At 40.0% G+C, this 22834-nt stretch overlaps 1 protein-coding gene across 1 annotated transcript in view; it reads left to right on the forward strand.

Moving 5' to 3' along the window:
* Positions 1-22834, forward strand: part of vldlr (very low density lipoprotein receptor) — a 50820-nt gene that overhangs the window by 7811 nt on the left and 20175 nt on the right. Inside the window, exons 2-3 of the mRNA XM_079449282.1 lie at positions 9966-10085; positions 22173-22295. Coding sequence (XP_079305408.1) covers positions 9966-10085; positions 22173-22295 — 243 coding nt within the window. The remainder of the gene's footprint in view (positions 1-9965; positions 10086-22172; positions 22296-22834) is intronic.

Raw genomic sequence — 22834 nt, forward strand, 5'->3', positions numbered from 1 at the left:
CTACACATTATCAAGAAACATTGAGAAAAGATCAGCTTTAAGAGAATATAGCTGTCTGAGAATGTCTTGCCTGGTAACTGTAATGTAATCTTTAAAGAGTGGGTAAAATTGGATATTTAAGGTCCTACTTTGGTTTATGGAGTGTCCAACAACAAGTGTATGTACATACAAGGTGTAAAAACACTTGTCATAATAGGCAGTTATTCTTACCATACTTCTTGACTGACTCTCAAATGATTCGTTCCGCGATTCATCAGTCTAATCCCCTCCTATCCACGAGCCTAGTGTCATGTGATTAGTCAGATGGTGTAGTCTGTTGTGATTGGTCAAACTCGTCCATCATGTCGCTAGTGGAACGCCTATCATCATAACTGGATTACGGTTTACAGGTGGTTGGGTATTTTATACAGTGTATAGCAGTTTGAGGCCAGGTCTGACAAGGAAACATCCGAAGACGCTAATCAACAAGAAACTCCAGCACGACTGGAGCATGATGTTTCTCAGTGGCAAGTGACAACTCTTGTCATCAAAACTTCCAGTGTGACAACATGCATGTTGTGCTTTTGCTCATCATTGAAAATAATATTTTTACTTAAAATACTGTTGATACATTAGTAATAGTGCTATTTCTGTGCGTTATGTTTCATAGAGCATTTTTGATTGCCGACGTTATGAAAAAGGTTTTAGTTTCACCCCTATATAGGTGCAAAAACGTCTCTGTTACGTATGTAACCTCCGTTCCCTGATGGAGGGAACGAGACGTTGTGTCGAACTGACAGATGGGGTTTGACTTGCGAACCTATCATCTTCGGACTATTTTGGAAAGGCCAATGAAATTGGCGAAGGCGGGGGCCCGTCCACTGACCCGATACTGCGTGCCCGTTGCACACCGCACCCCAACCCTGCGAGGAGGCGTCTGTTGACACCATGACTCGCCTTGAGACCTGCCCGAGAGGGACTCTGGCCTGTAAAAAAGGTAATTGAAGACCATGGGGTTAGGATGCGATGGCAGAGAGGCGTGATGACGATACGCCTGCTACCTGTGTGCCACGCTCTCCAGGGAACTCGTCTTTGTAGCCAGTGCGGGAGTGGTCTCATGTGCATCAACCAGAGGGGGACCACCCCCGCCGAGGATGCCATGTGCCCCAGGAGCCTCTGAAATAATTTCAGGGGGACCGCTGGTTGCTGTCTGAGAAGGCTCAAACATTTCAGCACTGACTGTGCGCGCTCTAGGGTGAGTCTAGGGTGGTGTGAAGAGCGGGGGCAGCCTGGTCCGCTGCACTGCAAGCTCCCGACACCGGGGTGCCGAGAACCCACAAGCCGTAGACGGGAGTCTAGATCGGCTCCCCCAGGTGAACGGCGTCTGCTGCACAAGTGCACCGTGTACGTCGACGTAGCCCCTAGCTGCCCAGTCATCAAGGGAAGAGAAAGTGACAGTCAACAAAAACGTGCCGAAAAGGGGGCGTTCCCAGTCTTACCGAGCTCCTCATGCACCTCGGGGACAAAAAGGCACCGGGGGTGGGCGGTGCTGTGCATCGCCTCAGAGTGCTGGCGGCGGCCCGAGATTGCACGGCCGGCATTTCGCCGTCCGTTTCATCCCGAGCTCAACCTCCCGGCGAGGGGGCTCCAAGTAATCATCCGTGTCGGAAGCCAGTACGTCACCCTCCGATGCTGCAAGGGACATCTCATTTTCGTCACGCATCGTGTCCAAGTACGTGGGGAAGGAGCAAGAGGTGCCGTCTTTTAGGGAGTGGCCAGACGAGCGAGACGGGGCATGAACGGTCCGCGAGCCGGTGGCTGACGTATTAACGCTCACGGAAATCCCCATGTCACCCACGCTGCTCGCCGTCCTTGACGGCGTGGCAGGAGCCACCGCGGTCACAGGACAGGAAGCAAACGAGGTGGTGGCTGGCTTTTAAAAGGACACGGCCATCCGTGACTGCAACGTCTGAATAGCCATCCGCCCGCAGCTAAACACAAATATTTGTGTACCTTATCTCTATTTAAGACAAAAATAAATAGTCACACTTTCAGGTTGTGATTCGGTGGAGCTAACATTCCAAATAAGTTTGTATTTCCCCCTCTTTCAAGCATAGTCGTTTAACATATCCTGCAGTGAACGCGCTGAGATTATTGAAGCAATCTAAAGTGAAATGACGCGCGCACAGTAAAACCCAGGGTTTATACTCCTTTGGTGTCGTTTTGAAAATGAATTGTAACCATTGTTTCCTCATAAATTCTTTCTTTGGTAGTTTAAATAAGACTAACTTTGTTTTACAACCAAGAACACAGGTTCTAGACATGATTCACACGCGTCACGAACGAGCGAAAGTGTTTGGGGGAGGAAAGTGAAGTTTTCGCGGAAGTCCCAGCAAAACGTAGATATTTCTAGTGACGTAGATACACAGCTGTTAGAGATTCAGACTAGGTCACGTATCGTTTGCGTGATTCTGAGTCGACTCCCTTTTTTACAAGCCAATAACTTTGTTAATTTTCCTTCGGACTTAGAACTTGGCAGACTGCTTGCTTTCAAACACTGCAACATAACACACTGCATGAAATGTAATTTTCATGATCTAATGTTACTTTATGACATAAAAATATTGAACCCTATTAGATAGTATTAGGTTGTCATTGTGGTATAGCATTGATTTGTCCTAGTTATGTTGTCACGTCATAAAGGCTGAGTGCGCCAGTGTAGTGACCGCATTGATCAAAGGACACAGTCACTGATTAAGAAGATCTGTAAGCCACATTGTTTATCCACAGAGCCTGATGCTATTGTTAGACTGCATGATTTAATTGCCATTGGAACTTTTAAACAATACTTTTCTTCCCATTTAATTTTAAAATGCAATAAGTTAAAACTTTTGAAGTATTAAAAGTGTTAGTAAATTCTTAAACATGAGCATAAATTTATAAATGATGTAAAACAATTGTTTATTGCTTGCTTATTACACACACCTCTAAAATACCTGATCCTGATTTGCCAGTCTAATTAAGCAAAATGTAAGATTACATTACATTACACTTCATTTAATCAAATTGCGTGTTTATCTTATACACCCTGGTGTGATACAAGACCTCTCCAGTTTTGCTTCAGGGTCCTGATCACCCTGTCTCTGTTTATTCCGGCTGACTGTATGTAATACTTTACTTAAAAGGGCTGTTTTTTTGCTACAGAATGTTCATGTTATTTTACATACTAACTCTGACTATGCAACAGCGTCACTCTGAAGAAGTTAGACAGCTATCTAACAAGCAAACGAAGACACATGAAGCAGTATATCCTTTCCAGAATGTTTACTTGGGTGATGATTTCTAAATTTTTTGTAAAACTGACAAATTTAACAAGATATGAAATTACAAACTGCTCAATCATAACGTTACATATCGCTGGAATTGCTAATATATTAAATTTGCAATGATTTTTGGTTATTAATATGTATGTTTGCATTGTTTCTGATCAACAATATTAAAATAAATGAAAATAATTTACGGAACTATTACTGCATCCGTCTGTCTCAGTTTGAATGCCTTCAGATAGTTTATTTCCCAATTCCCCAGGTTTCTCATCTAGCTTAATTTATGTATCACCCTTAGTTTCAGACAACCTGTCAGTAATTTTCTTTCCTGACATTATCATACCCTATTGAACAAATAGAATATAAAACACGCATAGTAGTTTTGGAGTAAAGGGTGATATCATTTCATGTAATTGAAGAGCAGACCTGCAGGATTTCCTTTTGCACCTCATGTTCTATTGTCTTGGCAACCAACTCGCACTGCTTCTTATCCCCCTTAGTTGCAGCTCCTCGATGAGAAGATTACCCACAGATTTTCTCACATCAGTTACCATAGTCCGATTAGCTGCCATTCTTTTCTGACGTGACACCATATGATAGATCTGATAGAATATACTATCGGTCTTGTTATCAGGCCAGCTGACAGTCTTGCCTGGGCCCGGGACAAGATAATCTTAGATGGGCCCCCCGTGCCCAGATCTCTCCTTTTCCCTTGCTCTTCCTCTCCTCTGCTCTCCCTCTCCTCTGCTCTTCCTCTCATGTTCCTCTCCTCTGCTGTTCCTCTCCTCAGCTGTTCCTCTCCTCTCATGTTCCTCTCCTCTCATGTTCCTCTCCTCTGCTCTTCCTCTCCTGTTCCTCTCCTCTGCCCTTCCTCTCATGTTCCTCTCCTCTGCTCTTCCTCTCCTCACACCTTTCTCTGCAACCTATTTACAGACTATGTTGATCTTGGGAAATAATAAATAAGATTTAACAACGCTTTAACAAGGCTCAACAATTAACAATTCTGTTGTACTACAGCTGCTGATACTAAAACTTACTACAGCTGCTGAAACGTCCACTTTAGGAATGAATTAAACAATCAAGTTCAAAGGCAAGATTTGCAACAGAAAGCAAAATCCAAACCATTGAGGGTTATTTTAAGTTAAAAAAAACTAACCAAATGAGTTTCCAACCGAATGAGGCGTCAAGCGCGAGTGATTTACATGTTAAGTCAATGCAAAGACGCGATAGACGCGCTTGCAGACGCGCTTGCGGCGCGAATAGCGCAAATGAGGCGGCGCGAATGACGCGAATTTCACGTGCGAATGAAGCGAGTAAACACAAAATGTTCAAGCGTCCAACTACTCGCGAATAGCGCGTTTTCGACGCCTCTTTGGCGCTCGATGTGAACACACAGTCATTCGCGCTATTCGCGCCGCAAGCGCGTCTATCGCGTCTTTGCATTGACTTAACATGTAAATCACTCGCACTTGACGCCTCATTCAAGCTCAATGTGAACACACAATGAGACCTGTAACTTGAGCAACAGCGCAAAGCCGCGAAACTCGTTCTGAATATTTTAAAGGCGTAACAGCTGATGAAAAAGCAGAGACGATTGTAGACGAAAATGAAGAGAGATTTTATCTTAGTTTTTATTTTATGCAAAACATTTTCGTCTCGTCTTTTTTCGTCAACAATAATGCATGTTAATTTAGTCTTAGTCAGCGTTTTTGGACAGTGGTGCCGTCTTGTCATCGTCTCGTCTTAGTCATGAAAAAAAAGGTCGTTGACGAACATATTTCGTCTCGTCTCGTCTGACGAAATTAACACTGCAAAGCTCGTAAACGTTGGCTGCGCTGTTTCTTACCTTGCTCTACATTGACTTCACTAGTTCCAGCTTCACCGTCACCACCTTTTTTTAAATATTTGTTTAGAAAATCTCTAAGGCCTCTATTTTCTTCTTCTCTTCTTCTCTTTTCTTTCCTTTTCTGAGCACCGGACTTGTGCTGACCGGACATTTTGAGCGTACCGAACTTCAAATCTACTGACAACTTCAAGTTTTGATCAGTGGCCAAACCATTTTTGTGTTGGGGGTGGGGGGGTTCTTGACCACTATTTTAAGGACAATTAGGAAGAAAACAAAAAAAAAGCTTTATACAAGTCAAATATATATTTTTTTTCCACAAATATGCCTATTTTAAAACATTTTTTTTAAATTATTCCATAATTTAATGAGGGCCCAGTTCTGGGCCCCCCCCCTATCCTGGGCCCGGGACAACAGACCCGTTTGTCCCCCCCTATCGGCGGGCGTGCTTGTTATTGATCCAAAGTGACAGCGTAGTGTTATTCCATCTTGTTCATGGGCCAAAACTGATTGATTTCTAGCTATCCTGCAGTCTTGGATGTCTACTATCAGAGATGAAGATGAAAGAACAGCAGTGTTGATATAATGAAGTTAATTCTGGTGGAAATCATAGTTGCTTTTCGATGCTCATTCTAACTCCAGATGGAATTCTAGACTGAACTCCAGACGGAGTTCTGTCGCTCATTCTAACTTTGTAGAAACGCGTTAAGCCGGTGTTGTTATACCTACTCAGTGGAAAATGTACTGCTTCACAACCTTGAGAATTAGAACAAGTACAGTAGCTGTGAAGACAATAAGTTTAAGCTGTCAAAAGTAAGTTTGTAAACTAGGTCTTTAAAAGCGAAGTGTGTAATAAATTTTGCCCTGGTATCACCAGGCAGAATTGCAAATGGGTTTCCAAAACACACCTATCTGCCAATGTCTGCACACAGTACCCTGTACAATTGAAATAGTTGTCCATCAGAATTGCTTAAATGGAGTTTTTATTTATGTCGCCTATAATAATCCAACAGTTCGTTTATTCATTTTTTTAGTTTATAATGTTGAATGAAACTCTGAAAATATAAAAGCACATTTTGACCATTCAGTTAATGCAATGATTAGCTATATCTTATCAAGGTATGATCATTCGTACGATGAGATTGGCGGCACACAAATGCTTAATGAATCACACGTAAACACTGTCATTTGAAACTTTGCGTTTATCAGTATGGATGTGAGCGGTTGCTACGATCTAATCTCATGACAGCGCTCAGTTCGTGCACACAAGTTTTGAAATGGGGTGAAGGTCTGTATATGCTTTACCCTTTTGATAACTGAAAAGGATTAATGACAAAAGAAAGATTAGTTTGTATTCGTTTAATATAACAAGTTTAAACATAGATTCTGATGCGATTTCTTATTTTCATTACATTAATAAAGAATTTTCCTTTCTAGCCTTAATATTTGATAATTTATTTGTTTGAAATTACAATGTTAACGGGTGCTTTGGTGTAAAAAAAACTTTCATTAGCTTTTAGGCTATACTTTTAATTGTGCATTTTAATTGTGGTAAATCATCTTAAAAGTAAAACCTTTTAAAACCAACAATAATCAGTTACAAGCAATGGGTAAGTTTACATATTTACAAGATGATAGCTTCTTTGTTTGACAAATATGCATTTTAATGAAAACATGCTTGCTTATTTTTTTTGTGCGATGTTTGATGGGATGGAAGTGCACTGGGTCACAGCTCAAGGTTGCCTGCCTTTGTGTGGCAGGTTCCAGGCCGGTTTATGGGGCTGAAGACCGCTGGTCCTCCCTCTGAGGGAGAAAAAAGTAATGAAGCAAACATGAAACTGTGCTTGATTTAAGTAGCCTGAAATGCAAGATTAGCAGCAGTATATTTTAAACCTTTATACTTTTTAGAAACATGCATCAGTCTCATCTGCCATAGTCTCGCGTAGCCAGACCTTTGAAGCTTATTGGCATTTTCTTTCACCAAGCCCTCCCCATTAAGCCATATTACTGACAGGTAAAGTAACCAATCACTCTTTGTCTAGAGCCGCGTTAATATTTAGAGGTGTTGAAATGTCCCTGCAATAACAGACCGGTGTAAATTCACAAACGTGTCAAAAGTTAACAGCAACAAAATGGTAAAAAAAATGCATTGTAAAAACTTATAAGTATTAAGCGTTTAGTTGATCGTGAATCGTGATGAATTCTTATAGCAACCGTTGTAAACATTACAGCTTACTTCCTAGATCAGACATCTTCGTGTTGTTTACAGCCGCTTGTTAAAGAACGCGACATGCACATCTACAGGAAATCCTGTGAAATTTAACCAATCAGATGACGACTTCGAACGTGCTGAAAGAAGTGTGCCAAATGCATCAGACCAGCAAACGGATCACCTCTGCCACAGACCATTTTTTTTCTTCACCTAAATTAACTGTTTAAAACATTTACATATAAATATTATTCTATATAAGAAAGATGAACTTTATTATAATATTATTATTTATTATTTTACCGTGCTAATGGACGGTAAAATTGATCAGTAATTTATATCTACATTTTATTTTACATTAACACATTAAACATGTTTTTCAAGACTGAAATCCGATTAATTTTGTTTACATTTAAATGCATTACACAACCAAAGTAACTTAAGTCAAGTCAACTTTATTTATTCTAGTGCTTTTTACAATTTTCATTGTTTACAAAGCAGCTGTACAAGAAAACATATTGACTATAAGCAAAACACATACGGTTATGCAAGTCAAAACAGAGGTCAAACAGTGCTTTCATAACAAGGCAAAATTTTTAAAACTTCAGTCGCTATTAGATACATTATCCAGCTCTATCATCACAGCTTTTTTCAGGTCTGGGCAACAACAATATTTTCAGTGTAAAAATAACAGTCAAACACTAATAATAAAAGATTATAAAACAATTGCATATTTTCAAAACATAAATATCAAAAGGAAATACAAACCTCAACTGGAGTGCGGTTCACTACACCAACGCTGTTTGCCGCAGCGATCTCTTTCCAAACCGTTTTTACTTCCTTTTGATTTCGCTTTTCAAGGTGTAACTTTAAATTCTAAATCGTAAAAGTTCATCTTTCTGGCCGGATTCTCCATGTCGCAAAATCTCAGAGCAAGGAGTCTACACCCTGAATTTATAGGGGTGCGATTTGTAAGTTACAACCGATTTCAGTCGCCACATTTATCAAGTTATGATCATTTGTATGATGAGATTGGCGGCATACAAATGTTTGATGAATCGCATGTAAACCCTGTCATAAGACTATGTTGTGTCTGAGTCTGTATCCTGGCTCGTTTGCTTGTCCTTTCTCCCAGCATCCTCGCCCTCCACACCTTGTTTTATAAAGTAATCAGCTTTTTATCTCTATATTTTTATATTGCCGAACTTCTTACTTTTGCATTTAGTCATCAGTGCGTCATACGTGTGTTTCATGAATTAGACCAGTTTATTGGGTAAGAAGTCAATTAAAGCATTGTAGGGCTGGGCGATTTAGCAAAAAAATCTAATCTAGATTTTTTTCTGAACATTTGACCGATTCACGATTTCGATTTCGATTTTTTTCGTTTTTGCTTAACTAGTCAACTTAAAACATTACTACAACAATAAAGTACTGAAATAACATTCTCTTTATTAGTAATTTAGAAAAAAAACATAAATAAGGAAAGTTTTTGTATTTTAAAACATTTCTTTATTGTGCCTAGTTGTTTTTTCAGTGTACTTTACAGTGGTCAAGAAGGTGTAGAAGTACAACTTTGCAAAATATATGATTGAATAATAAAAGCAACTATAGTTTAATTAAAAAAAGTGAGGCTCATGTATGGCTGAAGAGTACGACTACTCCACAGGTCAGTCGTCGTGGGAAAAAAAGATGCGCTATAAAGCTGTTCCGACACTTTTTCGCGTGTTTCAGTGTACATGCGGGGAATTGCGGCTTCTGTAAAATGTTTGCGGCTTGGTAACTTGTATCTTGGATCAACGGCGTGTAGCATATTTATGAACCCTTGCTTTTCCACGGTATGCATGGGAACCATGTCCTTTGCAATATGAAATGCCACAGCATTTGTTATTTCTTGCCATCGGTGTGACTTTCTATCATATGCAATGGCGTTGGAAAATTATGCCGCTAATGAAACCTGGCGTTGTGCATTTTGATGTGTATCTGTCGTCTTTGGATGGCTGACTGTGTTGTTTTCATCTCTTAATTTTGTGCATTCGAGCCATTCAGCCTAATGTCTCTGTCGCAAATGCTGAAACAAATTAGTTGTGCTGCCACTGCCGGTTGCAACTGACTTTCGACATATCTTGCATTTGACGAAAGTTTGTTTGACGTCTGCCCTCTCAAATCCAAACCATTTCCAAATCACTGAAGTAACATTACTACCTTTCTTTGATACAAGATCATCCTGATGCGAAGAGCCAGGCGTCTCCATGATGTTAGCCGTTAACTTCTACGTTACTGATTTCTCACTGAGTGAGCGGTTGAGACGTGTTCAAGCGCGCCATCAAGTGGTATTGACAAGTATTTCCAACGTATCTAATTGGATGTGCATGATAAACTTTTTTTTTAAATCTCGATGTCTCGATTTAACAAAAATTAAATTGTGTTAAAACGTAAACTCGAATTTATCGAAAAAATCTGAAAAATCGCCCAGCCCTAAAGCATTGTTTGGCTAAATCTTACCACATGTATACTTTCTACAGAAGTATTGGGAAGGTTTAGCTGTGTTAATTGAGACAATTTGTAGATGCAAAGCCTTGAAACCATGTCCTCTTACTGTACTTCACAGCTTCCAGAACAGAATGTGAGCAGTCTCAGTTTCAGTGTGGGAACGGTAGGTGTATTCCGTCTGTGTGGAAGTGTGATGGTGACCAGGACTGCTCAGATGGCAGTGATGAGACTTCCTGCGGTGAGTTATTTTTTTGGGAGATGTGTGTGTTTCTGTGTACAGATTTAAATGGTCATCTTTAGGTCTCATACAATTAATGGGCCATGCAAGAATGAAATCTCTGCAGCACAATATTCAGCATTTTCCTGATGTGGGTGTGGAATCTCTGTGAATGCCAGAAAAGCCTCACCCACAACCTAGTCTAATGCCAGAATGTTTTCTTTTTCCTGGTTAAACCTTGTGATTAAACTTTTTAAAAATGTTTTATCATACAGCGGACATGTGTACATGGAATAAGAACTGAATTACCTACCTTAAGTTAATGTTGTCCATTTGCCATGTTTTTGTTTTATACACTCACCTAAAGGATTATTAGGAAGAACTGTTCAATTTCTCATTAATGCAATTATCTAATCAACCAATCACATGGCAGTTGCTTCAATGCATTTAGGGGGGTGTTCCTGGTCAAGACAATCTCCTGAACTCCAAACTGAATGTCAGAGTGGGAAAGAAAGGCGATTTAAGCAATTTTGAGGGTGGCATGGTTGTTGGTACCAAACGGGCCGGTCTGAGTATTTCACAATCTGCTCCGTTACTGGGATTTTCACGTACAACCATTTATAGGGTTTACAAAGAATAGTGTGAAAAGGGAAAAACATCCAGTATGCGGCAGTCCTGTGGGCGAAAATGCCTTCTTGATGATAGAGGTCAGAGGAGAATGGGCCGACTGATTCAAGCTGGTAGAAGAGCAACTTTGACTGAAATATCCACTCTTTACAACCAAGGTATGCAGCATAACCTTGAGGCGGATGGGCTACAACAGCAGAAGACCCCGACGGGTACCACTCATCTCCACTACAAATAGGAAAAAGAGGCTACAATTTGCACAAACTCACCAAAATTGGACAGTTGAAGACTGGAAAAATGTTGCCTGGTCTGAGTCTCGATTTCTGTTTGTAGAGTCAGAATTTAGCGTAAACTGAATGAGAACATGGATCCATCATGCATTGTTACCACTGTGCAGGCGGTGGTGGTGGTGTAATGGTGTGGGGGATGTTTTCTTGGCACACTTGTGCCAATTGGGCATCGTTTAAATGCAACGGCCTACCTGAGCATTGTTTCTGACCATGTCCATCCCTTTATGACCACCATGTACCCATCCTCTGATGGCTACTTCCAGCAGGATAATGCACCATGTCACAAAGCTTGAATAATTTCAAATTGGTTTCTTGAACATGACAATGAGTTGTACTAAAATGGCCCCCACAGTCACCAGATCTCAACCCAATAGAGCATCTTTGGGATGTGGTGGAACGGGAGTTTGGTGCCCTGGATGTTCATCCCACAAATCTCCATCAACTGCAAGATGCTATCCTATCAATATGGGTCAACATTTCTAAAGAATGATTTCAGCACCTTGTTGAATCAATGCCACATAGAATTAAGGCAGTTCTGAAGGCGAAAGGGGGTCAAACACAGTATTAGTATGGTGTTCCTAATTTTCCTTTAGGTGAGTGTATACCTCTAAAATGAATAATGATCTAACAAATTAAATAAAAAAACTGTTCTGATATTAACATGAGCTGATTACATTTACAAAATCAGATTCATAATTTCAAAACGTATTCATAAATACACAAACATATTTGTGAAAACAATTTGAATTTATTTCTGTGAGCATTTAGGGAAAAGGTTTATATCAGGTTCTTTCAAATGTTTCAAATAATCATTTGTAATGTTTTACATGTATTAATGGATTGGTAAATCTGCACACATGTGTGGATTGCTTTGAATTTGTGTGTGGCATTTTTTAAACCTTCCTGCCAAGGTGATATTCTTATTTGGAGGATGGCTTATTTAGCCAGTCAGAATGAGCTTAAACCCGACAATCAAAACACTACTTCCTGAAGTGACTCAAGAAGTTCAATGCTGCAGTGAAATTAAAAGCTATTGTATCATGTATACTTTGCATTATTTTATGACATACCAAAAGCATGAAAGAAGCTGTGGAAAGAGATTAATTATTGCTTATTCTACGAAGATATTCTAAAATGGCCTGGACACATTTGTTGGTACCCCTTAGATCAGTCCTGGGCATTGGACGGCCCGCGGGCCAAAGACGGCCCCTTGGGATGATTCTGACCTGCCCGCAAAAGATTACATGATAATTAGAAAATAAAACATATTTTCTAATTATCTTATGGGTGGACTAAAACCGCATTGCTTTTATTTTGAAGCCCATTTATTCTGACAGTGCACGTAATCGTGCACGTGAAATGCGTGTGATTGACAACCTGTCTACCTTCCTTGTCACCCCTGAAAAATGCGAAAATGTCGGCTCATGCCAAAAAGAGGAAAGTGGATGCCGAAAGCAGAACTTTCAAACAAATATGGACTACAAATTTTTTCTTTACTGAAGTCAAGGGTAAACCTGTGTGTTTGGTTTGTGGGGAGCATATCGCCGTGTTTAAAGGGTACAATTTGAAACGGCATTACGAGACGAAACATGCCGAGAAATACAAAAACTTGACTGATGCCGAACGAGCGCGGACATCCACGGACTTGCTAGCAAAGCTAGAAAAACAACAAGGCTGATTTACAAAGCTGCATGGAGCCAGAGATGCAGCGACCAGAACCAGCTTTGTGATAGCACCACAAAATCGCCCAGAACAGTAAGCCGTTCTCGGAGGGGGAGTTTGTGAAAGAGTGCATGGTCGAGTCTGCAGCACTGCTATGCCCAGAGAAAAAAGAAGCGTTTGAAAACATCCCGCTGTCCCGCCGCAACGTGACGAGAAGGGTGGAGGACATAGCAGAGAATCTGGAGTTTCAGCTGCAAAGTGAAGTGGGAAGCTTCAACTTTTTTTCTTTGGCTTTGGATGAGAGCTGTGACGTCCGTGACACAGCCCAGCCGCTTATATTTCTCCGGGGATAACGCGCGACTTCAAGCTTACGGAGGAGCTGGCAGCAATGCGGCCAATGAAAGGAACCACAACGGGGAGTGATCTGTTCACCGAGGTAAACGCATGCATGCACAAACTGGGACTCGAATGGGACAGACTGGCAGGTGTCACTACGGATGGATGTCCGAATTTTACAGGGAAAAATGTTGGGCTTTTGAAAAGAATGCAAGATAAAGTGAGTGAACTCAACGCAGAGCAGAAATTGGTGTTTATACATTGTATTATTCATCAGCAAGCGTTGTGCAAGTCAGTGCTAAAACTTAGCCATGTGGTTGATGTTGTTACTACAACAGTTAATTTCATCAGAGCGCGAGCATTAAATCACAGGCAGTTTGTTTCACTATATGAGGAGCAAGAGAGCGAACATGGTGATGTCAGGTACCACACAGCTGTCAGATGGCTCAGCCTGGACAAAGTGCTAAAAAGGTTTTGGCTTCTGAAATCAGAGATTAAGGAGTTTTGTGAGATGAAAGGCAAAACCATCCCAGAGCTGTCTGATAAGGACTGGATGGCAGATTTAACTGCTGTTGATGTGACTGCAATGATGAATGAACTGAACTCACAACTGCAGGGCAAGGGCCTTTTTGCTCATGAAATGCATAGCCATGTGAAAGCCTTCATGACAAAGTTGCAATTAATTTCAAGGCAACTAGGCAGCAACAATCTCGAACACATGAAAACCCTGAAAGAAGTCAAACCATCAGCTGATCACCGGCACAGGTACTCATCCATGTTAGGAGCACTGCATGATGAATTTTCAAGGCGTTTTCAAGATTTCAAAAAGGTTGAGGATGAAATGCAGCTGGTTTCCTCTCCCTTTACCTGCAGTGTTGATAGTGCACCCACTGATGTTCAGTTTGAACTCATTGACCTGCAGTCTGATTCACTACTGAAAGAGCACTTTAAGTCAGCATCACTGCTAGAGTTCTACTCTGCTCTCAAAGAGGAGAAATTTCCAAACATGAGGAGACATGCTCAGAAGATGTTGGTTCTCTTTGCTCTTTGGATCCACCTACATATGTGAACAGACATTCTCAGTCATGAAGTTTACCAAATCCAGGTACAGATCCTCTCTCACTGATGAACATCTGTCAGCTGTGCTTCGCATCTCCACCTCAGACATTCAACCTGACTTTGATGGACTTGTTAAAGCTCAACAGAGACTGGATTTCTCACACTGAATGAAAAAAAAGAACTGAAGAACACTAAAATGTGGAAATAAAATGTATATTATGCATAATTGAGTTTGGCATTTTGGCCCGGCCCTCCAAAATATTGGAAAAATAATTGCCCACCCCTGCCTTAGATGATACATAATTGGATTATAGTGATATTTAAAACTTATTTGTTTCTTTGGATACATCTTGATAATAATTAATCTTATAATCAGTCATTCATTCTATTTAAACAGAGAAAAGTAGTCACTGTGTTGTTTGGTATCATCACAAGGTGAAGGTACGTCAGTATCTGAGCACACCATCCATAGCTTTTTGAGCAAAAATTGTCTCCATGGAAGAAGACCGAGGAGGACTCCACCTTTTAAAGAAAAACATAAAAAAGCAAGACTGGAATTTGCTAAAATCCATATTGACAAGCCACAATCCTTCTGGGAGAATGTTCTTTGGACAGATGAGTCAAAACTGGTTTTGAAAGTTTTTTGGCAAGTCCCATCAGCTCTGTTCACAGACGAAAAAAATCGAGTTTTCAAAGAAGTGAACACCATACTTGGTTATGCTTTGCACAATGAAATCTTAAGACTATCAAGGTGTTCTGGAATGAAATGGACAGAACTTTCTGACACTGGGCAGTACCAGTCGCAGATCATGGGTCTTCCAACAGGATAATGACCCAAACCACACAGCAAAAATCACCCAAGAATGGATGGGATGAGAACAAAACATTGGACAATTCTGAAGTGGCCTTCTATCATACTTTCATTCATACTTGGCCAACCAGAATAAAGATTACAGCTAACCGCCTCGTCTTTTTTGGTCCTTGGGCCAACCAGAATCACGTGTTCCAAACATGTTTGCGCCCGTGCTGAAAGGGAGGACTGCAAAGTGTCGGTCAAAGAGAAAATGGCATTGATATTTATTATTCAGGTGACCCGTTTGATGGAAACGGCTATGTTATGAGAGACAGTTGCTAGTCTCCCATTCAAATTTCCATTTCTAGAGCTCTGCTCTTCTGAGTAAGGCACTTGGGTGCAATTGGTATTCGTCCGAAGTTTGTCGCAGAAGCTGTAGTTTACAGATGATATTTAATGATTACTTTAGAGACCGATCAATTCGTTTCATAATACGTTAATATGTCGCCAGGAGCCCCAGGGATTACTTTTGTATTGCTTGTATCTGCTTTTTGACCTTTCTTTTTATGAAAGCTCTTATAACTCGGATCAATCAGATCCCACACTTTATTTTCTTAATCCTGCATGTTTTAAAACCGAAACCAAAAACCAAACGCTTTGGTTTTGATGGGCACACGTCCAGTTTGTATGAGGAAAGGTGCACCTCTCAGAAAACTTAAACAAATAAAGATCATTTTAGAAGTTTAATTATGTCTTGGAGCATTGGGATCTTGAGAAGAGGGCATTTATTTTTTATAAAAATCTCAAATTACAAAATCCATATTTTTCCTGTAGCTCAAAATTGTTGTAATGTGATTAGCTGCTGTCCATTGGTGTCATGTTTTTCACTTAAAAAACAGGCCAAAAGACTGAAGAAAATGAAACGTTTTTGGGGATAAGGGGGTTGTACTGTCAGAGTTTGCAGGTATGTTCTATGAGTCCTAATCTGAATCCTATCAAACATATATGGAAAGAGCGGAAACTTGCAGTCTGGAGAATGCACCCATCACACCTTAAACAGTTGGAGCAGTTTGCTCAGGAAGAGAGGGCCAAACTACCTGTTAACTGGTGTAGACGTTACAGCTACAGAAAACGTTTGCTTGGAGTGATTGCCTCTAAGGGTTGTGCTACAAAGTATAACGTTAGGGGTCCCACCATTATTTTCCAAGATTTTTTTTTATTTGTTTTAGTATTTACAATATGTTGAATAAAAAAAGCAAAGTCTGATTTCTATTAAATATGGAATAAACCATGGTGGATGCCAATTACTTAAGTCAGTTTCAAGTTATTTCAGAGAAAATTGTGCATTTGTTTTTTGTGTAGGGGTACCAACAAATTTGAGCACATCTGTAAATGAAGAATTCAGATTTTGTTCAAACAAGCAGGCTCATATATTCTTTGGTTTTACCAATTGTGATTAATGAACAATACAATACAATACAACATTTATTATAGAACACATTTAAAACAACCTGTCAACCAAAGTGCTGTACATAGAATATCATTGACCTGTTTTGTTTGGCATACCAAGTAGAAAAACACAAACTATAAAATGCATACTGTAAAATTATTCATAATCGTACACCAGGTCAAAAAATATTAAATTTCAAAGAGAAGAAATGCGTTTTAAGCGAAGACTTAAAAATCGAAAAATGTTGACGCAAATCTGATATTGACTGGGAGCCTATTCCACACAACATAGGGCCAACAACAGACAAACCACGATCACCTCTGTTTTTAAGACGTGCCCTTGGAACTTGCAGTACATTTTACATTTACATTTATTCATTTGGAAGACGCTTTTATCCAAAGCGACTTACAAGTAGTTTTATACAGTGGCACATTACTGCAGAGCAATCAGGGGTAAGGTGTCTTGCTCAAGGGCCCTTCAGTCATGACCTGCTGGCACTGAGATTAGAACCGGCAACCTTCTGACCACAAGCCCAACCATTAGGCCACAGCAGTTATCTGCATAGCAAATTTAAGATTATCAAACCAAACACCTAGGTTGCTTGTTCATGTAGTGCTGTATGGAGTTTGTTTTTACTCGTGATAAAAAAAAGACACAAAAAACTACAGACGACACCGAGAGCAGACGGTATGCCACACACAACGGCGCCATCTTGTCTTCAGTGGACAGTTATTGCTGTATCTTCATTACAGGGATTTGTGTTGCTAAATGTTTATTCTCCCGTGTAAAAGTAAGTAATGCCTGGATAGCATCATGTTTCAAGTCACATTGGGGGGTCTCGCATCTTAAATTTGACATTGTTAAACCTGACCAAACCCTGTGACTAGGTCGGTTTTAGCACATGCAATTTCTTTGATTAATGTTAAAAATTTCATGCAATTTGCGCAGCATTCGTTTTTGTGATTGTTTGTCTAGCGTTACATTATAAAACAACATGCCCATTACAGATAGACAGCTTGTAGATGTGGGACACATCACGACACATTGAGATCTGTGGTGTATGGTTATCTTCAGGTGTGGACTGTCCATCTTGCGTTCCGGGCGTTTTCCAGGTGGACCACTAACGAATGGGGCCTGAACGGAGGCTTGGGCTGCTCAGACAGATGTATTATTAATGCGAATACAAGCAAGGCGAATGCAAAAGACATTGTATGTTTGCCACCTTGTACCTCCAATACCCCTTTCACCGGTCGACAGACCCGACCATACACCTCCACCATCCCCCCGGCAACAGTCAAGTCAGCTTTATTTATATAGCGCTTTTTACAATATTCATTCTTATAAAGCAGCTGTACAAGAAAACAAGCTGCAGCCTCTGCACAAGCTGGACAGTGCTTGCACAACAAGGCAAAATAAAAAAAGTTAGATTTAAGATTATCATTAATAATCTAATAGCGGCTGAAGTTTTGTAGAGTCGCCACGTCCTTCGTCCAGCTCTATCATCACAGCATTTGTCAGGTCTGGGTATGGATTGCGCCCTGCCCACTCTAGTAACCTTGGAACAATGAGACAAGACTGGCTGAGAGTAGAGTACTGTTCTGCACTCTTTGATGCAACAAATGCATCAGTTGTTATTGGAAGTGTTCCTGGTTCCGGTTGATCTAACTAGTGCAGCCTAAATCGTTGGAATATATATATATATATATATTCATATAATGATAGTGTAGTGTATGCAAGATCAAAAATATGCGTGTCTAGTCTAGATTTAAACTGACAGTGTGTCTGCCTCCCGGACAGTACAGGGAAGACTATTCCAAAGTTTAGGCGCTAGATAGGAAAAGGATCTCCCAGTCCAGCCCTGGTTACCTTGACATGTTCTTGATAAGAAAAACAAGCATATAGGTTTATTTAAATCTGATGAAAGTCTGTTCAACAAGCCGACAGTGGAGAAAAGGCACTGCTCTGATCTAACTCCACCTCAATGCTGACTGTTAAGATCCTAAAAAAATACCCCTTCACAAAGACTGAGCCATTGAAGTGCTTGTTTCCCTATTTATTACGTGACTGTCATCTAGATATTTCCTGCTGATCAGCACCGCATATAAATATTGTTTTCGTCGTCGTTCACGGTTAGTGTCTTGTTTAGCTTTGCATTGTAATTTCATCCATATATATGGTAGGCCTATTTATTTAAAGTAAGGTAAGAAATCAGCACGTTTTTAAACGGACAAAAAGCATCAGTGTGAATTTATTCACAGTCTGTAACTTGAAGGCGATGACCCAATTTTAACTTCTGTAAGGACAATTCAGGCTTTTAGGTATGGAGAACGGTGCCAGTCTTATGTTCACATTTACATTAAGTCATTTAGCAGATGGTTTTATCCAAAGCGACTTACAGATGAGGAAACATTGGAAGCAATTATAACAACATAAGCAACAAAATGCATAAGTGCATCAAAACTAGTCCACTAAAGCCTAGCACAGTATACAAAGCTTATAATAGTGAGGTTAGTACAATTATTAATTTTTTTAAGAAGAAGACCGAAAAGAATTAGAGGTTAAAATCTATCAGCTACATGTTGACGGAAGATTCGTTATTTAAACATGGCAACAGAGTCTGCTGATCTTGTAGCAGCAGGCAGATCATTCCACCAATGTGGAAAAGATCCAGAGAAGGTACGCAAGAGTGACTTTTTTAGGATGGTACCACTAATAGTTTTCATTTGCAGAGCGCCGGGATCGGGCAGGAACAGAGGTCTGTATTAGCGAGTGAAGATATGATGGTGCAGACCCGGTGATGGTCTTGTAGGCTAGGAGCATAGCTTTGAACTTTATGCAGGCGGCAACAGGGAGCCAGTGTAACCTGATGAAGAGCGGAGTTACATGCACTCTCTTCGGTTCATTGAAGACCACTCTTGCCGCCGCATTCTGGATCATCTGGAGAGGTTTGATTGTGCAAGCAGGAAATCTAGCCAGAAGAGCATTGCAATAATCCAGTTTGGACAAGACAAGAGCCTGGACTAGGACTTGCGTAGAGTGCTCTGATTGGAAAGGTCTAATTTTCCTAATGTTGTAGAGGATGGATCTACAGGACCGGGTGGTGCTGGCAACATGACTTGAGAGGTTAAGCTGATCATCAATTACCACCCCCAGGTTTCTGGCTGTGCTGGACGGTGTAATAGCAGATGAGCCTAGTTGAATGGAGGGATCACAAGCAGTTCTGTTTTTGCAAGGTTTAGCTGCAGGTGATGATCCTTCATCCAAAGTGAGATGTCACTCAGGCATGCCGTGATGCGATCAGGGACCGTCGGATCGCCCGGTTTAAATGTTAAGGCCAAATTCATTAAAGGGTTCATTTGATGCGGCTAAAACTAATATTATTGTTTGCTTTAGATGTAATACAATGTGTATACACATTTAAGGTTTAAAAATGCTGTATTTTCCACATATAGTGCATGTTTGTATCTCCTCTTTGCTCCGCCTATCTAAAACGCATGTTTTTTTCTGTTAAAAAACGTACGTTGCAAGAATGGGATGGGGGTTCAGATTTAAGCAGAAATGGAGGCAGTAAGAGATCTGAGAGAAAATTAAAATAAATCTGTGTCAACAGCACCGTGCATGGCTCCGATGTTTCTTTATTAGTTTATCCAGTCATTGCTTGGGCTAAACATTATAGGTGCGTTTAATTGACAGACTGGTAAAAAAATCTGTCAATGACGGAAGGTTTTCTGTTAACGTGACACCTGGTTTGAGGGTGGAGCAATGCAGGAAGGGATGTTTTCCTTTTGCGTAGTATTGTTTGCTTTATTTCTGAAAACCGTTATTTGAAAACAACAATAATTTACCCTGCCTTTTAAGGGAGACATACAAAATGTGCATAGCAGTCCAAACTAACCATAATACATGATTATGTAACTGCAACTTAATCTGACGACCACACTTTCATTGTAGTAACGTAACTAGTTATGTTGTGTAGTGCCTGAGACCGATCAGACAATGCAATAACTAGTTATATTTCTTAAATTTAACAACACCACCCTCACCCAACCAACTAGTCACCAGGGGGTCTACCCCAAAAATTGTAAACACCCAGATGCAGAACCAGACCTCTGGTGACCAAAACAACCTATAGCAAACTGATAAAACTCTTTTACAACCTAATGGAATGTATCGAGATGCACCCTCTTTATTCAATTTGGGGACAGCCACACAGTCTTACCTACATTTATGTAGAAATGTACATATATTCATATATAACCTTTCCAAGTATTGATTTACTTGTAGTTTTATGTCTGTTTATAACATTAATCAAAGTAGTTTGAATGAATGTGTGAATAACTACTAGACTTATAAAATTTTAAGTAACTCCTTTAACAATGATGACATATAGATCATGAATTGCATTTTTTATTTCGTTTAGGTTAATGTTTGTTGTTTTTTGGGAACTCTTTTCATATTAGTATTATTAAACTCTTCGAAGGTTCTTAGTAAACATCCAATCAGCTTCCACATGCAAGACACTGTGGTTGAAAAACAAAAACAATCAGCTTTACTATACTGTGTATGTTTATAGATATGTATGTATTGTTTTCTCTTTGCCTTCTCTTTTTCATAATACTTTTGTTCTGTGTGTCTAAGCCACGGCGACCCCTGTATAAACTCTGGCCACCCCAGTGTGTTTGTGCAGTGGGTACTATTAATTTGAATACGTAATGTAAATTCGCAATAGTTATAAGTGAAATAATATGCAGCCACCAAAAAAAATATTTTTAGGTTGATTGGCGCCACCAGAAACAAACGTAAACAAGTATAACACATATTACACTGAATTTTTTGTTTGTTTTTGGTGCCACCCAAAGATTTTGCCATAGCCTCCTAGTGGCCACCCCATTCAAATTTTCTGGGGGATCCACTGGCTGTTCAGCCATTGCTGCCGCACCACAAACCACCGTAGATGCTAGTGCTTATGCCCGAGATGCGGAAAGAAATTAGACGCGCGCCAGAATATTTTTACTTGGAGAAACTGTTGGAAAGTAGTGCAGCGGGATGGGAAATCACGTTGTCTATGAATGGATGGGCTGGTCACTGTAGCTCACAGTATGCACATACTTTGTGCAGTTCTGGTTAGTAAGGAAAACGGGTCGCACCAGAAACAAAACATGCATTTGACCAAATGCTTGAAAATATATTTTGAGGTCACACAGGTCAAATTTCGGGAGCATATGCAACTAAAATGATTGCAATTTTTTTATCTAAAAGAACATCCATATTTGCTAGCCAAAGATCCTTCTTTTCCCATGCAGTGTTATACGATTGGAAATAAGCCTCACACACTCGCTGATCAGAAATCTAATATGACGGCAACGTGCAACTAGCACTCTAATTTGTAATAAAATTCAGAATATTATTGTTCTTGCTTTATTTTTGAATAAAGCAAATGAATACATTTAAACTGGAACAGCTCCATTTCACTGTCTGCTTCATAAGTAATCAAAGTATGTGCCAAAGTCTAAGATTTAAGAATTTTCAAACAGCATAAAGTCCCCTTCCAAATCCATGCTTGAACACCTAATGTAGGGCAGGGCTAGTCAACTCGGGTCATAGAGGGAGTCCTGCAGAGTTTAGTTCCAACCCTAATAAAATGTATCTGACCAAGCTATTCAAAGTTTCAGGATTGCTTGAAAATTATGACCAGGTATGTTGGATTTTGGTTAGAACTGAACTATGCAGATCACTTGCCCTCCAAGAATGGATTTGACTAGTCCTTAACTAGGGATCATTGGCAAACATTTCAAGCACACATGAATGTGCTTGATCTCATGTATTTTGCGCTTACTCTTGAGCCTCTGCTCAAGTGGTTTTTTACGTTTTTTTTATTTTTTCTTTTCCAGTAAGGAAGACCTGTGCAGAAGTGGACTTTGTCTGTCACAGTGGTCAGTGTGTCCCTAAGAGATGGCAGTGCGATGGTGAACCGGACTGTGAGGATGGCTCCGATGAAAGCATTGAGATGTGCCGTAAGTTTGATTTTGTAGCTTTAAGACTAGCAGTAATATTTGGTCAGCTGCGTTTTTTGTTTTGCTTTTGTGACTTTGTGGACTCCGGCTATTCAGTTTGAAATGATGATACAAGTTTACACTGTACAGTTTGTTGTTTGTTTTAACTGGAGTGTGATTTTTACCTTTGAATTAAAGGAGAATTTGAATCTGTATTGTTATATTTAGTCACATCTGTACATACTGTTGGTTTAAAAGTAACTTTTAACCCATTACACCCACATTACACCCATGTTACATGCAGGGTGTAGCCATAAAGAAAAACTGCACTTCTGCAAGTACTTGAATGGATCAGTTAACATTCCATGATTGATCCCTCCTACTCACCACACATAAAAGCTTTTCTTTGAAACACAATAAATAATCTTGATGACGAGCTAGTAAATATATCCTCCAGTTGAAGCATAATTCCCACTTAATGGGATTGGCTAAAGCCATTTGTGTTTGTTTGCTAAACTGGAGCGAGTTAAGTTCTGAAATTATCTGTGAATTAGGTCACA

This window comes from Barbatula barbatula (genome assembly GCF_947034865.1).
Source record: "Barbatula barbatula genome assembly, chromosome: 24".
NCBI lineage: Eukaryota > Metazoa > Chordata > Actinopteri > Cypriniformes > Nemacheilidae > Barbatula > Barbatula barbatula.